Source organism: Podarcis filfolensis, assembly GCF_964270895.1.
Source record: "Podarcis filfolensis genome assembly, chromosome: 13".
In the NCBI taxonomy this organism is placed as follows: domain Eukaryota; kingdom Metazoa; phylum Chordata; class Lepidosauria; order Squamata; family Lacertidae; genus Podarcis; species Podarcis filfolensis.
The window spans coordinates 19464174-19484267 of record NC_139615.1 but is presented as its reverse complement, the minus strand read 5'-3'; the positions used below and the strand labels follow the sequence as shown (position 1 = coordinate 19484267).

At 47.3% G+C, this 20094-nt stretch overlaps 1 protein-coding gene across 2 annotated transcripts; it reads left to right on the top strand.

Annotated features, from left to right (window-relative positions):
• The first annotated feature begins 74 nt into the window (after positions 1 to 74).
• Positions 75 to 19911, top strand: CD37 (CD37 molecule). 2 transcript variants are annotated; one of them, XM_083580395.1, is made up of 9 exons: positions 75 to 374; positions 3127 to 3201; positions 3391 to 3463; positions 4266 to 4390; positions 5557 to 5631; positions 7316 to 7420; positions 9537 to 9746; positions 11731 to 11814; positions 17431 to 19911. In XM_083580395.1, exons 2-9 carry the CDS (start codon positions 3136 to 3138, stop codon positions 17506 to 17508), a joined length of 816 nt encoding a protein of 271 aa, XP_083436521.1. In that variant the 5' UTR covers positions 75 to 374; positions 3127 to 3135; the 3' UTR covers positions 17509 to 19911. The 2 variants fall into 2 exon arrangements, 1 of the variants encoding a protein (XP_083436521.1); XR_014540737.1 differs by lacking the exon at positions 17431 to 19911 and adding an exon at positions 13711 to 15986 and having other exon boundaries at positions 215 to 374; positions 11731 to 12987.
• The last annotated feature ends 183 nt before the right edge of the window (positions 19912 to 20094 follow it).

Sequence of the window (20094 nt, the reverse complement as noted above, 5' to 3'; positions counted from 1 at the left end):
AGGGCGCAGAGGATAAACGTCATGAAACCAAATACCCCTTGAGAAGCGGCACCACCTTAAAAAAAAAAAAAGGCAGCCCGCAACAAAAGAGGGAGGGGGAGGGTGGCTGGAAACTGGCGGCTGTGGGTGGAACGCTGGAATCTATTAATTGTTAATATACAAGCCCCGCCTCCTTTGCTCCCCAGGCAGCCAATCACAAACGCGAGGCGCAAATGAGGGAGGTGGGCCCCTTTGGGTGGATGAGCGAAGTTTGGAAACTTTGGACCGTCAAAAGAAGGCGAATTATTAGGTGGTTGCGGGGAGCGGAGCGAGAGGCTGAGATAGCAACGAAAGCAGAAAGAAGAGGCAAAAGGCTGCCTGGGTGATACAGAAAGGTGAGCCATTCCTAGATCGGGTTTTAATGAACTCTGAGAAGTCCCAGGGCAGAACATTGTAGGGTTAAGAGGTCAGTAGGAGATGGAGAGGATAGGGAATAAAAGCGAATAAGGGCGTTTTTAAAGAAAACATCTGGGGTTGGGACTGTTGGCTCATAGCTCAGAGATCCAAACTCGGTCCTCGAATAACATCCTTGATTGTAGAGCATGGGGTTAATTTTTGAGTGAGTCAACTATGGGGCGAGTGATGGGGGTGGGCTTGGCTGGAGATGCAAGTGGGCTGCTTATGGGGCAGAAGTTTAGAGGGAATCTTGGGGTGTGATATGTTTTGAGGCCTCAGAGTCAGTGATTGGGGGGGGGGGCGTTCTCAGTGTCACTGTGAGGCTGGTGGGATGAAACCAGTTTAGAAGAAAAAGCCTGTTTGGCAGAAGAAGAGAGGACTGTTCGTGTAAAAACGAGGCAGAGGTGGACAGTATGTGTGGACCCAAGGGACTTTGACAAAGAAGATCATGACTTGTTGATTTGTGGTTTAATATGTCATTTTGCTACTGACTGTATATTGAGGAAACCCGGCAAAAACGCCTGTCCTTGTCAAAACGCATGTCTGTCTGGTGTGTGTGCAAAGTATTTAAAAGTGCCCTTGTGCAAAACACCCGTGGAGGTGAAGGCTGATGTGCTCTTTAAGGTCCAAGAGGCCAGACACTGGTTGTGAACCTGCACATATGAGAGAGCTCCCTCGTACACGGAATCTGAAAAGCTCTTGTGCAACTCGAGACGTTCCCATGAGTGTAAATGTGTCATGGACAGCTTACATAAGTGATCCGGATTGCGCATACTTCTGTATGCATAGCAATGATGAGCGGAGCTTGAACTGTCTTGCTGAAACAGGGTGTGAATGAGCAGATGTGACAGAAGCCTGTGTTTTCACAAATGAAGGTGGCATATAGATGTGTGTGTGAACTGGCACTGCTGCAGATGTGAGTTATTAGCTCAGCCAATGGAAAGGCAGAGGAGTGAGTCTGTGGGTCTTGCATGCAAGAAGACAGAGATTTGTGAGAGAGATTATAAGAATCAGTTGCCTAAGGAGCCCAGGAAGTGAGCCTGTTTCTTTCTGAGAATCTATGATGCACAGCACCTTCAGAAACGACCACTTCCTCTTCTGGTCTGCTCTGAGATGATATCATCTGTCCTGCTAGCAAGTCTCAGTTCTGAAGGATCTTTCTGAGGGTAGTGGGAACATGTGACGTACAGTGAGAATGCCTCTGGCCATGGGTAGAGTGCATTTTCTTCCATCACCTGAGCAACCCCTGTTGCCCAGCCACATGTATGAACATGAACAGATCCTTGTTGGCCCTGAGCAAAAGTTCATCTCCTTCAACATCTTGCCTTATTACAGGGGCCAACAAGATGCCTTCAGGAAGGCCACACACAGGGCATGAAGCCTTCCCTGGCTGCTGCTCCCTGACAACTTGTATTCAGTAATATGGGTGGGAACCGCAGCAAAATGTTGTAGGCTAGAGTGCTACTGTTCAGAGTTCCAGCCAGCCAACCAGCCAGCCCTGACCTTTCCCAGGACACTCCATTCCAATTTCCCTTGCACCTGGTTTTCCAAGTCAGCATTCCATAACCACCGAGCATGTTCAGCCCTCAGTGGGCTGTTTTGTAGCGCCCCCTCAAACCACTTTTTTGGGGTACTTCTGTAAAACTTCGTGTAGATGTTGCTGCTTAGCTATATAAGGATCCACACTCGAAGAATGAGTTTGCTGCTGGTATATTCTAATCTATCTCTGTCTGTGGATCTGTATAGCTATCTTTAATGAGAACTTCTGCTTCTGAGAATGTAGCTTGAAACTTGCAAAGCAACTTAATTTGGAAAGTTAAGTGGTGCCTGTCCTATACACTTGCTGCAGTGGTTGGTTGTCCCTCTGCATTCTCTATTCCTGCTGTCTACCTGCTTTTTTGATAAACCTAACAACGGTTTCTCATGTTGGACTCAGCTGCTGTGAGGCTGTGGTCATAGCTTCAGAGACAATGCAGGCCACTTAGAGACAGTGCAGGCTCAGTTCTTGCAGCCAGATGGAAACCGTGTGGTTTTGGAGAGGGTGTGTGTGTGTGTGTGTGTGTGTGTGTGTGTGTGTGGTGGATAGGCTTTCCAACTGACCAGAAAATAAAAAAAATATTGGGCCTTCCAACAGCAGCTTTTGATGTGCTGATAAAGCTTCCTACAATGTGGAAATAAAGATTCTCCGTCCCTCAAACTGTTTTTAAAGGCATAGCAGGCTAAACAACTGGCAACCCAATGGAAGAATGGGTGGGACTGTTTTATCACATGGAACCAGTTGTCAGCCGCAATGGGTGTTATCAGTGAGGCCTGGATCAGGGTTGGGGTGTGGAGGAGAGGCCTCCATCCTCTCTGCTTTCTCCTTCCTTTCCCCCACCTCAACCAGCAAGGCCTGGAATGGAACAGGCAACCCCAAGATGACAGCCAACGTTTCCCCAGCAACCGAGTGAGCCACTGTTATGATTTCATCACTTAGGATTCTAAGTTACGGGAGAGGCCGCAACTTAGAGCTCCTTTTTCAAAAAAAGGAAAATTAAAGAACCCAAACGAAATAACCTTCCTTGAGGATTGGTGTGGAGATAACAAACATGGGAGCATGAGGAGGCTGGGAGGGAAATGGGCCTGCCAAAAAGAATCCAAACTGGATTTGTATTTTGTCTCTCCCCTTGACACTCTTCTCCTTCCCCACAGGACGACACAATGTCCCGCAAAGGTTGCATCGCTGTCACAAAGTACTTCCTTTTCCTCTTCAATTTCTTCTTCTTTGTGAGTACCTTTTTTTGGGGTGGGGTGGGGGGCAGGCCTGATGCCAGGCTAGATGGGCCCATCAGTATGATTCCCATTTGCCCTTTGGGAAGCCCATTGATGGAGGGTGAGGAAAGATTTAAAGAAACTTGGAAGCAATATGTAGGAACATAGATTTATAACCTTTCCCCCACTCCTTGTTTCTTTCAGCTCCTCGGAGGACTTCTGTTTAGCTTTGGCTTATGGCTACTTTTTGACCGGGACAGTTTTGCGGCTGTTCTAGGTGAGTTTCGTCAGCGTGGATGTGGCTGGGGATCTCTCAGTCCCGTTTCACATACTCGTCTTTCCCTTCTCCTTCCTGGGTTGCTAATATTCCTCCGTCCCAACTCACACTGCACCCCACCCACTGGCCCCACTGGGGAAATTCTAGGAGAACAAAAAACAGACCTTTCTTTACAGCTGTCTACCAGTGCTTTCCCCCACCTTGGCATCATATTGGTTCTGCTTTCTCCTGCATCTATGCTTTGGGTTTTGCAGGGGAAAGGCTGTGGGGTAGCTCATGGCAGCTCATGTGTAGCAGCATTTCAGTCCCTTAGAACATGCTCCCATAAGCACCTGTTGTTTCACCGAATCCTTATATCAGGGAAAATTTCCAGTCAGGTTGCTGGAGAGAAGTAGGCTTTTAACAAAATTGGGGGAAGGACTGTAGTTCAGTGGTGGAGAATTTGCCTTGTGTGCAGAAGGTCCCAGATTCAATCCCCTGGCATCTCCATGTAGGAGAGATTCTTGTCTGAAATCCTGGGCCGCCACTGCTAGTCATTGTAGACCAGGGTTTCCCAAACTTGGGTCTCCAGCCACTTTAGGACTACGGCTCCCATCAACCCTAGCTAGCAGGACCAGTGGTCAGGGATGATGGGAGCTGTAGTCCGAAAACAGCTGGAGACCCATGTTTGGGAAACCCTGGTGCAGACAATGGGCCAGTGGGCAGCTTTTCTTCCTAAAAATATTCTCTGCCATCTCTGGCCTCTTGAGTTTCCTGTCAAGACAGGCCGGACTGATGATTTACCCATTAACTCCCTCTCCAGGGTCGGCGTATTATGCCCTCAAGATCTGGTCCTATATTTTCTGTGGGGTCGGCATCCTCACCATGTGGATGGGATTCCTCGGATGCCTGGGTTCCCTCAAGGAAATCAAGTGTATGCTAGGATGTGTAAGTATGTGCAGAGAGAGAGAGGGGGAGTCAATAAAAGGAACTCAGGCATAAGGGGTTAAAAGCAAGGCCTGCTGGGAGTTGGCAGGCCTTCTCTGGAAGCAGGACCGGGTGGGTCAAGAACGCACATGTGGTGGCAGTGGCAAAAGACAAATCCCACTCTTGGGAGTGACTGGAAGAGGGACTGAAAAGAAAGCTGCCAGTAGCTTCACAATGTTATATAAATCTGTGGTGTGCTGCTGCATTTGGAATACTATATACAGTTCTGACCGCACCACCTCAAAAAAGAATACAGTGGTACCTCTGGTTAAGTACTTAATTCGTTCCGGAGGTCCGTACTTAACCTGAAACTGTTCTTAACCTGAAGCACCACTGTAGCTAATGGGGCCTCCTGCTGCTGCCGCACCGCCGGAGCACGATTTCTATTCTCATCCTGAAGCAAAGTTCTTAACCTGAAGCATTATTTCTGGGTTAGCGGAGTCTGTAACCTGAAGTGTATGTAACTTGAAGCTTATGTAACCTGAGGTACCACTGTAGTGTAGAGCTGGAAGAGGTGAAGAAAGAGGCAAGGGAAATTATTTGGGTGGGTGGCGCTGCTGGAGAAGGGGGAAGGGCTGCCTATCTGCCACCCCATAGCAGCAAAGAAAATGGGGCAAAGTCGTAGCCTTTATTGATCAGCATCTAAGATGGAGGATATCCCGAAAACGGAAGGCTCGTGTTTTCTTCTGAATGCCAGCCAGTCACTACAGCAGGAAAGGGTCCTGTGCCTTGAATAGCGGCCCAACAAACAGCCAGGCAGCAGACACAGCATGCTGGGAACCCTGAAGCCCCACGGACCGTGCTGAGGGTGCAGGACCCTGCCTAGAAGTAACAGGTTGTCCACCTCATGGAGAAACATCCAGGGGCTGGGCCTCCTTCGTGGGGTGTGGGGTAGATTCTGTACCTGTAGAAAGCAAGGGGAGACACAGAGTAAAAAGCAGCAGTCAGGAAGGAATTCCTGTAGCTGCAGGCATAGAAAGTGTTTGTGGGGAGGTGAGAGGAACCACCATCTCAGCCAGCATCCAGCCTTCTCCTCCTGTGAGAGGGAGACTTGCAGTAGCTCACCTGGCTGTGATGGAACGTTGACGGAGTCTCACCAACCTCTCTTGTTCTCTGTGCCCCACCAGTACTTTGCCTTCCTGCTCCTTCTCTTCCTGGCCCAGATCATCATTGGAATCTTGGTATATTCGCAGAGCAAAACGGTGAGTGGCGCTTGGATAAAATGTGAAACCTGCGTGTCTCATGGGAGGGTCAGCGAGGGGCTGCCTTGGGATTTTCCCCACCGCGGTCCAAATAAAAACATCAGATTATCTATCTCTCCTTTTCTCTCTCTCGCCACGCTTTCATCACTAGGCTAGATACATGTAATACGTTTAAGGCACACAGGCCAAACCCAAGAATTATGACAACTGTAGCTTACCCTTCCCAGAGCTATGAAACCCAGTGCCCTGAGCAAACTACGTATATCTCCCAGGATTCTTTGGGGGGCAGAGGGGGGGGAAGCAAATGTGTGCTGTAAACGTGTGGTGTGTATGGGGCCTCTACACACACACAGTGGAATGAGGTGATAAAGCACAGAGGTGACAGAAGCAACCATACTGTCTCAACTTGCTGGGGGGGGGGCAGCACTTTGTGCGTAATAGTTTCCCCGAAAGTAGATGACTTAGCACATTGGGGAGAATGGGTTCTAGCTCCACTCACTTCCTGTGTGCTGGTTTTTCCACTCACAGAGAGAGTTTGTTTGACACAGGGGAAAACGTTTCAAAGATTCCCCCGCCAGTGTCTGAAGTGGAAAGTGTCATTCTACCCCCTTACAAATCCGCCGCCTTGTTCTTTTTGCGTGTGTTGTCGACTGAGCCTCGGTTTCCTTGCCTGAGCGGAGGAAAGAACAAGTAGGGCACGCAAGAGAGGGCTGCTCATGCCCTTTGATCTCCCTTTCCCTCTCCGAGTGCTTGTGACTCACACGCAGGGGAGAGCAGGGTAAAAGCTGGGGTGAAGCAGGCCCACGCCTCCCTCCTGCCGTGGGTGCGCTTTTGATCTTTTCTCTCTTTTGGCTGGGTGGTGAACTCTTGCTTTTCCCCACCCTTGAGCCTCAGGCTCTGGCTCCATTGTAGATTCTTAAACCCTCCCTTCTACGCTTTCAGGCAGGCTCTATGTTTTCATTTGGCAGAGTTTTCTCTAAATTAAATTATCCTGGAGGGAGGAGGAATGGCTGTGTGATTGACGCAAGGGCCAGCTATTAAGCTCTGTGCAACCAGCCAGCTCCTATATAGTGGTACCTCGGGTTAAGAACTTAATTCGTTCCAGAGGTCCGTTCTTAACCTGAAACTGTTCTTAACCTGAGGTACTACTTTAGCTAATGGGGCCTCCTACTGCGGCCACACAATTTCTGTTCTCATCCTGAAGCAAAGTTCTTAACCCGAGGTACTATTTCTGGGTTAGCGTAGTCTGTAATCTGAAGCGTCTGTAACCTGAAGCGTTTGTAACCTGAAGCATCTGTAACCTGAGGTACCACTGTAGTAAACAGGAAAACCCAATGCTCTCACATGTACTTCTGTTTAGGAGTTTGTGGGGCAAGCGTAGATTCAGAGAAGGCTTGCCGCTCAAGAAGAGTACATCACCTCTGTTTGGTTTTCAAGAACCCAGGGGGAACCGGGCACCACAATTTTTCAACCTTGTTTAGAGGGCCTTCATTTCCCCCCTGCCTGTATCTGGGCAGCTGGTAAGGAAACAGCCAGCATTCCCTTGGGGGGGGGGCGGGTCATGCCAAGCCAAGAAGACACTATAAGAAATTTGCTATAGGGCACACAGAGAATAGGAGCACCCTAATGCCTGTTGCTGCTGTCGGAGAGCCGACTTTTTAACTTTACTTTTGTTCCCATGCAGCTCAACACAAAGGTTGGTGACTATGTCACAGAAATAATTGAGCACTATGGGACATATAATCCGTCCACGGATGAGGAGGAAAGCTGGGATTATGTGCAGATGGAGGTAAGATACTTTCCTCAAGAAGAAACGCCCACCTAAGTTTTCTCTGCCTTTTTGATTCCTCCTGTCATGTTCATGGGTGGCTTTCTTTGGTTATTTACCATATTTTTCCATCTATAAGACGCCTCCATGTATAAGCTGCCCCCTATTTTGGGGGACTCAGATTTAAGAAAATGGGGGGAGATATATCCATGTATAAGACGTCCCCCTAATTTTTGACATTATTTTTTAGGGAAAAAACCTAGTCTTATACATGGAAAAATACGGTAATTAATTTAGCAAAATTAACGTACTGCTCAGTTGTGTAAAAAAAAAAAAAAGCACCCAAAGCAATTTACCAAAAGAATAAAACGAGATTATCAGAGTTAAAAACTATTTGAAACATTACAAAAATGTTTAAAAATCAACAAAGCAATAGGCTAAAAACTGGTTCCAAGTTATTAAGGCTTTTATATACTAATAGTAACACTTTGAACCTGGCCCGGAAAAATGGGCAATCAGTGCAGATCTCTGAGCGAAAGTGTTACATGCTGACAAGGTCTCGCTTCTGTCAGCAATCGCACTGCAGCATCCTGCCCTAATTGCAGCTTCTGGATAAAGCACAAGGGAAGACCCACACAGGGCTTGAAGTAACCTTTTTATACCTATACCTGTACCACCACCGCCACCATTATTATTATTATTAATTTCTGCAGCTGAATTTTTATTAAAGTTTGAAACAACAACAAAATCAGTATACAGAAATATATGTCAAACACGAAGCATTTTTAAAAATATAAAAATTAAAAGAAAATGGAGAAAAAAGAAAAGGAGAAAACTTCTGATTCTCCGTCTTAACAGCTTAAAAAAAAACTTGCGTAAAATTCTTACCTCATGATAACATTCAACTCTTCTGCTTCCCTGTCTCCCCCTCCCCCTCCCCAGTCTTCAAACCTTGTTACCACAAGTTCATTTTCCTTATTGCGCAGAAAGTCCATCAGGGGTTTCCAATCATTACTAAATAGTTGGCAGTGATTTTTCTCTAATTAAGCATTCATTTATATCCAGCCTTTCTTTCACTGCAGAACTTGAGGAAGAGTATGCAAGGGCCTCAGTAGTGGTCCCCTGCGGTTTCCCAAGCCTGTCGTTTTCTCTGCCCAGCTTTACACGCCACCGAAAAGCGAGAAGCTATTTATTATTATTATTTATTTATTTCATTTCTATACAGCTTTATATTTTTAAGAAAAATCTCAAAGCGGTTTACAGCATATTAAAACATATATAAAACAATCCAGAACCAGACATTTCTGAAAAAAGTCAAATATAGAGGCAAAGCAACATAATTAACAGAAAACCAAAATATTATCTTAAAAGATTTCAAAATAAAACATTACAAAAGAGGTCAACTGCAGAATACATATTTAACACAAACCAAGTTAACACAAAAAAACTTAAACATCTCAAAAAACCAAAATAACCATTGCTAAGTGAAGTCAAATATAAAATGCACATTTAAAACAGCGTAATTAACAAGAGAATAAAATACTATCATAATTATGACACACAGGGCCGGATTTAAGTTTGATGAGGCCCTAAGCTACTGAAGGTAATGGGGCCCTTTATATGTCCAGCTGTCCTTTGTCAACAACAAATTGTCGCTGTTTTTTGTGTTGAATATATGGTATATGGTAATTTATGGACCTAATAGGTAGCTAAAGCCATTTGCACATAAGAAAATATGTATTTTATCAAAGAAATTGCTGAACTGAAATACAATTAAGAAGTAGTACTGTATATTAATAGTGAAATTTGTGGGGGCCCCAAGAGAATGGGGCCCTAAGCTAAAGCTTGTTTAGCTTATAGGTAAATCCGGCACTGATGACACAGCTGTTTGGCAGGCACAAAAAGATGGGGCAAAAGAATCCAATAGGTAGGGTTTGCTGTCAGGCATAGCAATGTCCCTCCGGTCTTACCATGCGCCTCTTTAATAGAGCTGGTGAGTCTGGGCCAGGTGGAAAGGGCCTTCAAGCTATGGCTCTCGCACAATGGACAAAGTTCAGTGCCTGGGCAGGACAGGGTAGCTTTCCCTCCCAGCCCCCAGATCTTCTTCTCATGGTCTCTCTCTTTTGCCTCCCTGCAGCTCCAGTGTTGCGGATGGATCCTCTCCAATGACTGGATGGAGAACAGCATAATAAAGAACTCCTCTTACCACCTCTATCCCTGCTCCTGCCGCAGCAACGTCTCTCAGCCTGACCAGCCAGGGAACAGCACCAACGCTGCCCCCACCACCAGGCCGAAGATCGCAGGCTTCTGTAACTCTTACGGGCAACCGTGGTCCGTCTATGAGATGGTGAGTAGCCGAAGGCAGGGGAGAGGAAGCTTGCAACCCTTCTCTGGTCAGAATCCGACCCTTCTTGTGCTCTGAGCTTGGCTTGCATGGCTTGGAGAAAGTGGATAGAAAGAGGCTTTTTCTTCCAACTCCGTTAGTTCTAGAACTCCCAAGTCACCCAATGAAATGGATCGGCAGCAATCCTAGAAGACCTTCAATCTTATTAATTAGGTAAAGGGACCCCTGACCATTAGGTCCAGTCGTGGCTGACTCTGGGGTTGCGGCGCTCATCTCGCTTTATTGGCCGAGGGAGCCGGTGTACAGCTTCTGGGTCATGTGGCCAGCATGACTAAGCCGCTTCTGGTGAACCAGAGCAGCACACGGAAACGCCGTTTACCTTCCCACCAGAGTGGTACCTATTTATCTACTTCCACTTTGATGTGCTTTCGAACTGCAGGAGCAGGGACCAAGCAACGGGAGCTCACCCCGTCGCAGGGATTCAAACCGCCAACCTTCTGATCGGCAAGCCCTAGGCTCTGTGGTTTGGACGACAGCGCCACCCACACCCCTATTATTATCCTAGAAGACCTTTAATCTTAATAATTAGGATTCTACTATTCAAGGGTTTGGCAAATCGCCTTCCTTGGAAAGGTATCTCATAAACTGAAAGTACCTAAAGGGCAGAGCTTGAAGGACATATAGATATAGATGACATTATTTTATTTCTTATATAAATATTGAGGCACATGGTTGAAATGATATATGCAAAATGTCTGGCTCAGTTAAGCCTATATAAAGCCTTTGTTCACAATAATGATGGAACTTGGAGGCTGAGAGTACTTTTATAAATCTTTATTAAGGGAACCTTGGCGTGAGTTAACATGTTATTATCTCTTTGGAGCTGTGTTGTTATCTTTTCATACTTTTGTCCTTCCAGGCTGCGATGCTTTATGGTTTAAATTTTTGTTTTCGGTTCTGTCTGCACATTGGTTGTTAAAAAATCAATGTAAAAATGTGTGCTGGGAGGGGGGAATTGGCAGTCAATTCAGCAACAGACAAAAGGAAACACTTTTCTGCACACCGTGTATTTAATTTATGGGATTCACTCCCATGCAATGTGGGGTAACAGTGGTGCAGTTTTGACCGTACTAGACTGAACGTAATGGTCTTACCAGGCAGTGGTGGGGTGGGGGAAGGGCTGCTTTTTAAATTGCAACATTTTCACTTCAGTTACTTCAAAATGCAGTAAGACAGCTCTGCTGTGGGGGCCGGTGATCCTCTGTTTCAATCTCCTGGGAGTGGGGGCTGGACATCTGCACCCCCAATCCTTCCTTGCTGGCAACCACTGCTGGGAATGGCCACCGGTTTGGATGGCTTTAAATGGGTAATTAAGCAAGTTCATGGGACGCAGGTGGCGCTGTGGGTTAAACCACAGAGCCTAGGACTTGCTGATCAGAAGGTCGAATCCCTGCGACGGGGTGAGCTCCCGTTGCTCGGTCCCTGCTTCTGCCAACCCAGCAGTTCGAAAGCACGTCAAAGTGCAAGTAGATAAATAGGTACCGCTCCGGCGGGAAGGTAAACGGCGTTTCCATGCGCTGCTCTGGTTTCTCCAGAAGCGGCTTAGTCATGCTGGCCACATGACCTGGAAGCTGTATGCCGGCTCCCTCGGCCAATAAAGCGATATGAGCACCGCAACCCCAGAGTCGGTCACAACTGGACCTAATGGTCAGGGGTCCTTTACCTTTACCTTTAAGCAAGTTCATGGAGGATAGGACTTATTAGCCATTGTGGCCAAATGGAACCTCCATGTTCCGAAGCAGTGGATAGCTGAATACAGAACTTGTGGTGGGCTATTGCCTTGCTGCCGTGCTCCCGGACTTCCTGGATGCATTTGGTTGCCGTGTGGGACGCAGAATGGTGGGCTTGACAGCTCTTATCATCTCGGAACACGCATGCATGCAAGCAAGCAGCCTTTTTAAACAAATATGCCTTTGTCCAATTGCAGGGCTGCATGGACGGCGTCCAGACCTGGCTCACAAATAACATCGTCACCATTGTGGGGATCAGCCTTGGGATTGCGCTCATGGAGGTAAGAGGTCTGGGCGAGCTGCTGCAGGTTGGTGTGGCTGCGGTTCTCCGCGGCTCTGCAAGGAGTAGAACTGCTGGCATTGCCAATAGTAGCGGAGGCTGCAGTGGAGCTCCGACGCTTCCCTGGCCTCCCGGCAGCTGAGTCACTGCTGCTTACCAGGAAGGAGAGGGCGAGGCAGCAGCAAGGAGGCTGGCACAGTGCAAACGCACTGCAGCAGCCAGTCTGGTGGTCCTGCTGGTGTGTTTGCACCACCCCTCTGCTGCCTCGCCCCTCTCCTGCCCAGTAAGCAGCAGCGACTCCACTGCTGGGAGGTCAGGTGAGCGCTGCCACGCTGCCATGCCACCCGCTACTTATTTATGCGATCTGCCCCCCGGGAAGCTGCTGGAGCTATTTATCTTTCATTTGCCCCACCTTGCAATAAGAGGTGCTCACTTCCCAGAAAAACAGAGGCTCTAGGCCTTCAGTTCTGCAGCCCTCTATTAACTCAGAATATAAGTGGTCGAGCAAGTGGGGGGGAGGGTCTTATCTGTGGATGCAGTTCCTACGGAGACCTGAGGGTATTTCTGTTGCTGAGCCAAAAGGGGAAGCATACCAGTGTTTCCACCTTGGTGCTCTGTGGAGCAAAACCACAAGTGGTGCCTGTAAGTGCTGCTCCAGTCTGGACCACTAAGTGCTGTTGACTGTGGAATTATGCTATGTGGGTGAGAGATGGTCTGCCCTTTCCCCTCCTCAGCCTAAAACCTTTCTTATAGTTCCTGCAGCTGCTGTGCATGATCCTGATCAGCGCACTAGAGCACAGGGACTTGCATAGTGGTGGCTCCCATGAGATCCTGTACTTCCCCAGCAGGTGGCAGATGAGAGTGTATTTGTATGCATGCACTGATGTGGTTTTGCTCAAGGGCCTGCCTTGGTATACTAGCTGTGTACATTTGTGTTTGCCAGTGCTGGGAGGAATTGTGTGTTGTTGTTGCTGCTGTTGCTGTTGTTTGTTTATTTCCCCTCCGGCTGAAATCCGATTTGTGTGGGCTTTTATTTGTATGGCCTGTGCATGATTTTGGTCTTGTGTGTGTGCTGGCCATTAAAACTGCTAGCATATTGAAGTCATTGTGAATTCCTTGGTGGATTCTTGGCCTGTGCTTCCCCTGAATTCTCAGATTATGGGTTTTTTTGTGTGTTTCTGGGGAGAAGGGGTTCTTCCTGACTGGCTTCCTAGGTTGGGGAGGCAGAATTTGGGGTGTGCTATGGAGAACTCATTTTGGAGGACTGCTCTTGGCTCTGCTGTTTCTATAGATTTTTAGGGAAAGCAAACTGCAGCTTCTAGTGCAGCTGCTAAGTCAACTATCTGGTCTGAAAAACACTGAGCATGTGGCACACAGCCAAGGCTTCAGTGTTAAGTGAGAGGGCACGGTGTTACCTCTTTGGGATTTGGGAGTCTGAGCTTGCCTGGTTGATCTATCAAGTGAGTGTGTTACTAGGTAATTTGCATAAAACTTGCATATGCAGACTGTATAGATGTCTCTGGGAAATTAAGATGGTGGGTGTCTGGGACCTCCCTGTAACTGTGTGTTGATGTGCCCTAATTGCCCTATAAGCATTAACAAAACAAAACTAAACCAGGCGAGGTGCCGGTGGAAGAGCACTTGATCTGGGGACTCCCACAAAACACCAGGGGCTTGGACTACCTGAGCCGCCCTCTAACAACATCGCTACCAACAGGGGAACCAGAGTTGCCCTTGAATCTGGAAGACCTATGCAGCATTGCTTCATGGCATGCATCCAAGATCCAGTGTGGTGTAGTGGTTAGTGTGTCAGACTACGACCTGGGAGACCAGGGTTCAAATCCCCATTCAGCCATGAAGCTCACTGGGTGACCTCAGACCAGTCACTGACTCTTAGCCCACCTCACAGGGTGGTTGGGAGGATAAAATGGGGAGCCAAAGAGCCATGTGCACCACCTTGGGCTCCTTGAAGGAAAGGTGGGATATGACAGGGAGTGAGTGAGTGAATGAATGGGGTGTTTAGCTCCTTCTACCCTCGCCTCCACCATCCTTCTGGCTTTTGTCACTGCCACCTCCAGCGGCTTGGCAGACTCCTGTCTCAGCTGTTTGGGCCTTTATATAGTGCGCTGTGTGATCAACACCTGCCCAGTAAGGGCATGTGGACTGCCCTGCTGGCACCGGCAAGTGGGGTGCTGAGGCCAGCTGTGGCCTGCTTGCATGTTTTGTGTGTTGGCTGCAGCAGTTATGTGGAAAAGCAGGTTGCTTTGTGGTTCTCGAGACCCATGCACCTCCCTGCCATGTGTCCAGGCATGCCTGTGAATGCAGTGTTTTGTTTGGCTACACAAAGCAACACACACACACCAGGAATTGCATGTTTTCCTTGTGCTCCTTCCCCAAGTGCACTCTCCCAAACCTCCTCTGCCTCTCTGTTTATTTTTTATTTTTTTGCTTATTTTAAACCCTTTTGCTGTTGCCCGCACAGGGACATCTACTTCGAGTATTGGCAAGGTAATTACTCCAGGTGAAGTGGAAAGGCTGAGCTTTGCCTTGGCCTGGTAGGGATTTAGCTGCTGCAAATCTGTGTGTATCAGCGCCTCCTTTCCCCCTTTTCCTCCTCGCAGTCAGTTGCCACGTGCCTGCCCTCTAGGCTGCTTCGCAAGGGGAGCCTTGATGCCCCCTCAGAGCAAGAAGAGGAAGTGTTTAGAGTGACCGAGCCTTTACCCTCCATAAAAGAAAGAGAGAAGGGGAAAGAGAACGAGAAAGCGGTGGAGGGACTAGAAAGAAAATTTCAAAATATAGCTAAAATGCAACAGGAGGGAGTTCAGAGTGGTTATTTCTAGGGAGGGAGGAATCATTACTGATAACCCACCCTGCTCCCTCCAAGATGCACACACCCTTCTGATCTCATCAGCATCTCCGTCCATTCCGAAGCCAGTATTTAAACACAGCAGCTCTTTGAAATGCCAAGGCAAGAGCAAGTCAAAAACACACACCAAATATCACAAAGCTCCAAATAAAATAAAAAAGCAAAACAAAAGAATAAAACAATATAGAATAATGCATTCACCTGCTTTGCATGCAGATGGTCTCAAGGCAGGACTAAGAGATCCCAGCCTTTAAATCTTGGAGAGCCACTGCTGGTGTGTGGACAATTCTGAGACAAGGGTCTGACTCTGTACAGTGCAAGGCAGCTGCCCTGTGTTCCTGAAGTGCTCTCTCTGCTTCCCTGCTTGAACCACTGAGTAATTGCCTGCTTGCCTATTCATATCTGGAACGAATGGCAAGTAGGGCTTTCCAGGTCGAAGTGCACAGATTGAAATGAAGGCCGAACCCAGCATGCTTCCGCTTCATAAACCGAATCTGAATGTTTTGAATAGACTTGGTCTGTAGCAGAACAATGTCTATTGTCACTAGCACAAGACCAGCATTGCCTTCCAGAGTAGAAGAAAAGCAGGGTGTTTTTTTCGTGATGGTAACAAAATAATTAGCACTTGTGTAGTGCTTCTGAATGTTCAGAGTGCTCTGTATGCATTGTCTTGTGGTCCTTACGACGTCAGGCGTTGCATGTTTCCATGCTGGTCTGTGGCCCACTCCAGATGCTGTATGTCCTTCTGAGTGCTGTAGATGTGTGTGCATGGGTGCCTCGGCTATTAGACCATTTAGAAATGTGGTGGCCAGGGACTGTATCCTTCTACCTAAGGAATGGCGCTTTAACTGCAAGAATAAGACGGTTCTGGCAAGCGCCGCGTTGTGTTGGCCTTGGGATTGCCATGGGTGTGGAGCGCACGCGGCGTGTGTGTGCATGCATGCTCCTACAGATAAACTGCAGGTTGCTGGGCCTCAGATGCTCATCCTGAAACTCCTACCTCAGCCTGTGCTGCGATGGGCCTGAGTTGTGGTGCAAGTTCTGTCAGGGGAAACAGACTGCGCAACTGTGTAGAGACTGTTTTGCCAGGAGATGCGAGCTCATGTTCAGCCACTTCCACGAATAACGCACTGAGTGAGGCACTTCCTCTCCACCTGCAAAATGGGTGCTATAATTGCCTGCCTCCTCCTTGGGGTTGCTGGAAGGAGAAATGAAAGTGTATCTTTAAAAGGAAGAACCCTCCCTCTGCTGGATAATCTGTAGACAGTGTTAAAAACTTTTAGATATACAGTGGTACCTCAGGTTACATACGCTTCAGGTTACATACGCTTCAGGTTACACATTCTGCTAACCTAGAAATAGTGCTTCAGGTTAAGAACTTTGCTTCAGGATAAGAACAGAAATTGGGCTCTGGCGGCGCGGCGGCAGCAGGAGGCCCCCATTAGCTAAAGTGGTGCTTCAGGTTAAGAACAGTTTCGGGTTAAGTACGGACCTCCGGAACGAATTAAGTACTTAACCCGAGGTACCACTGTCAATCGCCAAATAGCACCTTAAACTTGGGTTACGGTTGCCACAACGGAATGTTTGGGCGACTTTCCTCCCCACCCCCCACCCGTGGGGTTTATTAATATTATTAATTTCATTTCTATACTGCTTTATATTTTAAATAAAAAAATCTCAAAGCGGTTTGCAACACATTAAAGCATCAAATAAAACAACCCATAATAATAAAAAAATCAGGCATTAAGGAAAATATTTCAGATCCTTCTCTTAAATGACATTTTGCTTTCCCCATATTTATTTACCTACTTAATTCATAGAGCTGGCCTGTAGCAGAAATCTAGGAAGCCAGTGTGGTGCCATGGTTAAAGTATCAGACCTGAGAGATCAAGGTTCAAATCCCCACTCAGTCATGACCTTGGGCCAGTCGCAGCCTCTTAACCTTCCTCACAGGGTCATTGTAGGGATTAACTGAGATGGGGGTGAACCATGAACTCTTTGGAGAAAAAGGTGGGATATAAATGCAATAAACAAGCTTTTCTGCTGACCTGTTTTGCTTTACCTAGGTCGAGCTAGGATTATAATACGTCAGAATTTTTGGTGTTCTACCCTTGTTTGAATTTTGGTCATTTAAAATTCTGTTTCCTTCTGAGGAGACTGAATAGTTCAGTGAAACGGGGTTTGCAGCCGGCATCCCGTTAAGGCTTTGTTCTATTTTAGGTTTTTCTAATTTTTTTCCCTTAAGCTTTTTGATTTTTATTATTTAGTTGATTTCCACAAGATAATATTTCTAGTCGATTACTTTTCGTTTCAGGGATTTTCACGGTATTTCATTTGTTTTGTGCAACCTGTTTAAGAAAGCTGGCGGGGCCAGCCAGATGGAGATGTCAGTCGCGAACCTGGCATCATCAGGTCTCCATGTGGTGGCAATTGGACCCGCACTAGGTGGCACCTGGGGGATTTCAAACACTGTAGATAGTTTAAATTCTCCTCCCTCCTTATCCAGCTAGATGGGGGCGGGCGGGGGGGGGGGGGGAGACAATGGCCTTCTGCTTTCTTCCGTAAACCTGTTTTTAAAAAGCCCAGGCAACTCCAGAATGCGAAGGCTGCCCTGGTGTTTCCTGTGAGGTCCACCCTCTGGGTGATCAATGTCCCACGAAATGCAGCTGGGGCTGCCCCCCATTGGTGCCAGTGGTTGTATCAGAGCAGCAACGTGAGCCCTCTTTTAACTGGATCTCTCTCTTCCCACAGCTCTGCCTCATGACGCTATCGATGTTTCTGTGTAGGACCATCGGACCCAACTATGACAAGCTGACTCGCTATTCCTAGGAGTCGAATCGCCCCTTCTCAGAGTTCCAGATTTTATAGGGGGCGGCAATGGAATCCATCCCTTTAAATTCAAAACTTTCCACTTCAGGGCTGCAAGGTGCCTATGGAGATTCTCTACCTAACCTTTCCTTGCACAGAGTTAGGATTGGTTCTACCATAACCTTGAGGAAAGAAATTAAACTCTCAGGAGTTGCAGCTGTCAGGAGAATCCATTACAATACCCTGCAGAACTCTTCATACAGCAAAACAGATGATTTAGCCCTTAAATCTCCCCAAACCATAAGCTTATCCATTCTGAAATTTGATGTAATAATGCCAAAAGATTTAGTCCCGACATTTTTCTGATTATTTTGGCTCTTGAGTGTTCATTTCGTGACATCCAAGGCTAGACCTTGCTTCAGCACTGTTTGGCAGAATAGAGAGTTCACTGCCAGACTCGAGTGGATTACAAAACATAACTTGGAAAGCAAATGTGTATTTTTAAAGGTGTTTTTTTTACTAATAATAATAACCATAACAATTCTATTGACTATTCCGTAAAATTCCTTAATAAGCTCGTTTCGGAATTAATCCTGCCTTTCGTAGTATGAAAACAAAGCTGATGTTAAAATGTTTAAATTTTATTTAGCAGTGAAAGAAAGAAAAGTACTGAGAACTTGGACGAGCCATGTTTTCGAGCGATGGTGCTCAGGTGCAACATTTTAAATTGGGGATGGGAAACCTGTGGCCCTCCTGATATTGCTAGACTAAAACTCTCATAATCTCTGGCCCTCCTAGCTGGGGCTGATGGGACTTGTACTCCAAAAGGGAGTGCCTGTGAAATTCTTTTAACCCACTCAGTTTACACCTTGTACTGTAATGTCTAACCCAGGGATGAGCATCCTCTGGCCCTCCCAGCTGCTGGACTCCCAACTCCCATCATCCCCAACCATCACAGGCATGATGGAAGTTACAGTCCAGCAACATGAGCCACAGGTTGCCCACCCTTGCTCTGAGTCACCTTGGCTGGATTTGCTGAAAATGCCTAGGTGAGAACAGCCATTGTCCCCTCCAATCTCCCCCCTTCCAGTCGTTACAAAACTTCCAATCTTTGTTCTGAAGCCCTTCTCTACCCCGCGGCCCTGCTCTCCCCTTCCCATTTTCTGGTTGTTAATTCTGTTATTGCGCATGTTGAGACTGTGGGCTTCCCCGCCATGACAAGTTTGGTCCAATTTTTGTCTCTCATAATCTTAACGCATGCACACCCCAGCTAGCTGCCTGCACAGGAGGGGAACCTGTGGCCTTCCAGATGTTGTTGGGCTCCCAACTCGTCACCTCAGACAGATTCAACATCTGGAAGGCCACAGGTTGCCTCCCCATTCCAACAGTTTGAATGCACTTATCCTTCTCAGATGGGCTCTTCTTGCACAAAAGAAACACAAGCGAGCGTAGCCAGCTCTGGTAAAGACGTCTTCATTGTGAACACTTGAAATCGCAGGGAAGGAGGAAAACTTTGCTTGTCTTGGGCATGTGTGTCTGCCAGGCAAGCTCCAGATTTGGGGATGGCAGTGGGGCATGGTGCAAAAGTTAAACTGGCCTCTAGATCCAGCATCTTAGCCTGTTTTGAACAATAAGACCAGAAACAAGTATTTTAAGGGGGGACCGAGGGCAGGTATTTGTCATGGGTCCTGCTTGGACACTTCTAGGTCTTGGCAGCTGCCCAACAAGGCCAGGTTCTGCTCTCAATCCTGTCAGTGTGTGCATGCGTACATTGGTGGTCTCCCAGAGATTTGGCTGGAGCTACATAAGCCCCTTCTCCCCCCCACGTCTTGGTAACTATTTGGAAAAGTTGCGCTCAACTCACATCATTTGTCATTACTTTTGTTATTCTGCTCCACTTGTTTATACCTGTACATTGTCCGATGGGAAAGCCCATTTCTAACTTGCTGCATGTGTTGTGTATCTGTTTATGCATAGAAACCACTTGGATGTTTGACATACAGTCATACCTCGGGTTAAAGTAGCTTCGGGTTGCGCTCTGCGGCGACCCGGAAGTAACGGAACACGTTAGTTCCGGGTTTGCCGCTCGCACATGCGCAGACGCTCAAAATGATGTCACGTGCATGCACAGATGTGGCGAATCGCGACCTGTGCAGAGGTGGGTTGCGTTCGCTTCAGGGTGTGAATGGGGCTCCGGAATGGATCCCGTTCGCACCCAGAGGTACCACTGTAGTGGAGTTGTGAGGGAACAGAGGTTAAAAGGGAGGATGCTGGTGGAATGAGGTACGCATATATAATTTCACCTTTATCCGTAGCTTGTTGCTTCTTAACAGTATTTGGGGTTGTTTTGTGCATTTTGTGGGTTGGGTTTTTTATTATTATTATCCTGTTTTGTAAATAAATAAATAAAAATCCCTAAATGGCCGTTTTGCTTTGGTTCTTTTGCACTCTGGAGATGTGAGCAAGCTAAGATGGCCTCTAGAAAGAACGACTAAGCAGGCCTCAACCCTAAGAGAACGACAGCAATCAAGGAACAGGAGAGGTATAGCTATCAAGGGCATTCTTAGCCACACCTCTTCCTCCCATTGGCTGCTCTAGCTTGATGGC

Coding starts and splice junctions, on each gene's coding strand:
- CD37 (XM_083580395.1), top strand. CDS start 3,136: ATGTCCCGCAAAGGTTGCATCGCTGTCACAAAGTACTTCCTTTTCCTC. Junction 3,464..4,265: donor CAGTTTTGCGGCTGTTCTAG/GTGAGTTTCGTC, acceptor CTCCCTCTCCAG/GGTCGGCGTATTATGCCCTC. Junction 9,747..11,730: donor CGTGGTCCGTCTATGAGATG/GTGAGTAGCCGA, acceptor GTCCAATTGCAG/GGCTGCATGGACGGCGTCCA.